The sequence below is a fragment of the Egretta garzetta genome, unplaced genomic scaffold (genome assembly GCF_000687185.1).
Source record: "Egretta garzetta isolate BGI_Z169 unplaced genomic scaffold, ASM68718v1 scaffold218, whole genome shotgun sequence".
Taxonomy (NCBI): domain Eukaryota; kingdom Metazoa; phylum Chordata; class Aves; order Pelecaniformes; family Ardeidae; genus Egretta; species Egretta garzetta.
The window spans coordinates 427,887-430,146 of NW_009260618.1; the positions used below are offsets into that span (position 1 = coordinate 427,887).

At 52.0% G+C, this 2,260-nt stretch overlaps 1 protein-coding gene across 1 annotated transcript in view; it reads right to left on the reverse strand.

The window, feature by feature from the left end:
• The window catches only part of ESCO2 (establishment of sister chromatid cohesion N-acetyltransferase 2), a 23,473-nt gene that overhangs the window by 4,774 nt on the left and 16,439 nt on the right, over window positions 1–2,260 (reverse strand). Inside the window, exon 6 of the mRNA XM_035900733.1 lies at window positions 469–598. Within this exon, the coding sequence (XP_035756626.1) occupies window positions 469–598 (130 nt within the window). The remainder of the gene's footprint in view (window positions 1–468; window positions 599–2,260) is intronic.

A 2,260-nucleotide genomic window follows, 5' to 3' on the forward strand; every position in this document is an offset into this window, starting at 1 on the left:
CCCGTGCTCCCCGGGCCGACGTTTGCCCCTGGGGTCACAGGGCTGTGCTGACTCCGCTCACACAGCGGGCCAGGAAGCCGTGGGAAAGGAAAATCATCCAGCCAAATTCACTCCTATAGCATCCATACAGGCTTGGCAGAGCCTCCTTTTGCGGGGGAAGGGGTGGTGTTTGTTGGGTTTTTTGTCAGGTTTTGGTTGGGTTTTTTTTGTTTAATATTATGTTCCATAAATCTCTTTTGAATTCTAAAACATTTTAAGGCGCTAGTCCCAAGGAAACCATAACAACCTATTTCCTAGCTACCACCCCGTCCCAGCCTAGTGCTAAGCATATTAATCACTACCCTGCTACGGTCCTTGGTTGGTTTGAGGTTTACAGGTAAGGAAATCTACTCATCGGTCAGCCTCCAGGCACGTTTCTTGTTTCCTCACCACCAAGCCACCCCCAGGACGCCCCGAGGGGAACCTTACAATGATCATCTGATCTCTGGAGCCCTTGCAGAGCTCTTTTGCCTTCTTGCTTTTCTGGGAGGTGCGAGATGTTTTTGCGGGTGGGCTGGACCCAAACGGAGCGGTCAGTTCATCCAGCGGAGCCTGCGTCCTGAAAAATCATTTCAGAGAGATGAAAATTAGTCCCTGCAGACACAGGTGAACCTTATAGGTTGGGACTCTCATTACAGAACACCCCAAACTACAGGAAAGCTTGTGACAGCTGTGGTGCCAGCTCCTCTGGGGGAGGGAGGGAGGGAAGGAAGGAGAGGGGCCACAACTGCATCAGAAGTTAAGTAACTCGTGATAAAGCACCTCTCCCGTTTCCACAGCCATCCTATTTCCAGGAAATTCCGTGGTAAAGGGTCATCCAACAAACTGAGAAGCAGAGGGCCAGGTCTGTGTAGTATGGAAACTACAGGTGAGGAAATAAGTGCCCAAGTCCAGCAGCTCCCTCCTCAAACCGCTGCTTACGTTCCTGCCTGCGGCAGCAAGCTGCTCCACTCCGGCAATCTCACACCTGAGTCTAACTGGGATCCAAAAAATGCCAAATCTCCCCTCAACAGGCCCACAGACGTGCTCCTAACTTGTCTATCTTGGGCATACAGTTACAACTATGGTTTGAAGCTGCACCAGGGCAGGTTTAGGTTGGACATTAGGAAAAAATTCTTCACTGAAAGGGCTGTCAGGCTCTGGAATGGGCTGCCCAGGGAGGTGGTTGAGTCCTCCTCCCTGGAGGTATTTAAAAGAAGGACAGATGAGGTGCTGAGGGACAGGGTTTAGTGTGGTGGGATGGCAGGGTTAGGTTAAAGGTTGGACTCCATGATCTCAAAGGTCTTTTCCAACCAAAGTGATCCTGTGAACTATGATCATGCACCTAAAACATGTCTGCTGAGGGGTTGAGGAGCCCTGTGGGTCTGGGACAGATTGAAAGGCTCGGGGAGATGTGGCTATGAATACCCGGGAACATCAGGACAGCTGGCAGAGGGAGCATCTGCCTCGCTGCGGGACCACACCACAACCCACAGCCTGGTCGGAGCAGGTCAGGGATCCACACCAGACCTCTGGACAGGGTGATAGGATCATAGAATCATTTGGGTTGGCAAAGCCCTTGAAGCTCCCCCAGCCCAGCCGTTCCCCTACCCCTGCCATCCGACCCCCAAACCCTGGCCCTCAGCACCGCCTCTGCCCGGCTGTTAAATCCCCCCAGGGCTGGGGACTCGACCATCAAAACTAATGCTACCGCACGGTTAGCCTCAAAGGAGAAAATAACACAGAAATGAGGAAACCTGTTAAAAGGAATGAAAAGGAGAAGTCGAAAGGGAAAAGAAAAATTAGTGGTGGCATAAAAATGGTCTGGTTGTATCCATGAGAGTTTTGGAGGAAATACTGGCCATGCCCCAAAGGACTTCAAATAAAGCAATAAAAAGCCGCAATGGCTGAACAGCAAACGCGGAAAGGTACGAGAAGTAAAGAGACAACCTTTAAAAATGGCGATTGCACCTGGATAAGGAAAAACCAGAGAAGAGCACAGACTCTAGCAAGGGGAACGCAAAACCATGGTGTGGTACCCGCCAGAGGTTTTGAGGAGCATCTGGCAGAAGGTTGCTGGTGAAGCCTTTTCCAAGCACATCGGAAGCAGGAAGCCTTCCGGAGAACCCGTGATGCCAAGTGGAACAACAAGCACTGACAGCGGATGAAGTCAGAGCAGAGCCGCTGGATCAGGCCCAGACCCCCTGCTCAGCTGAGAGCCGCCACCGACCGCCCCCCGCGC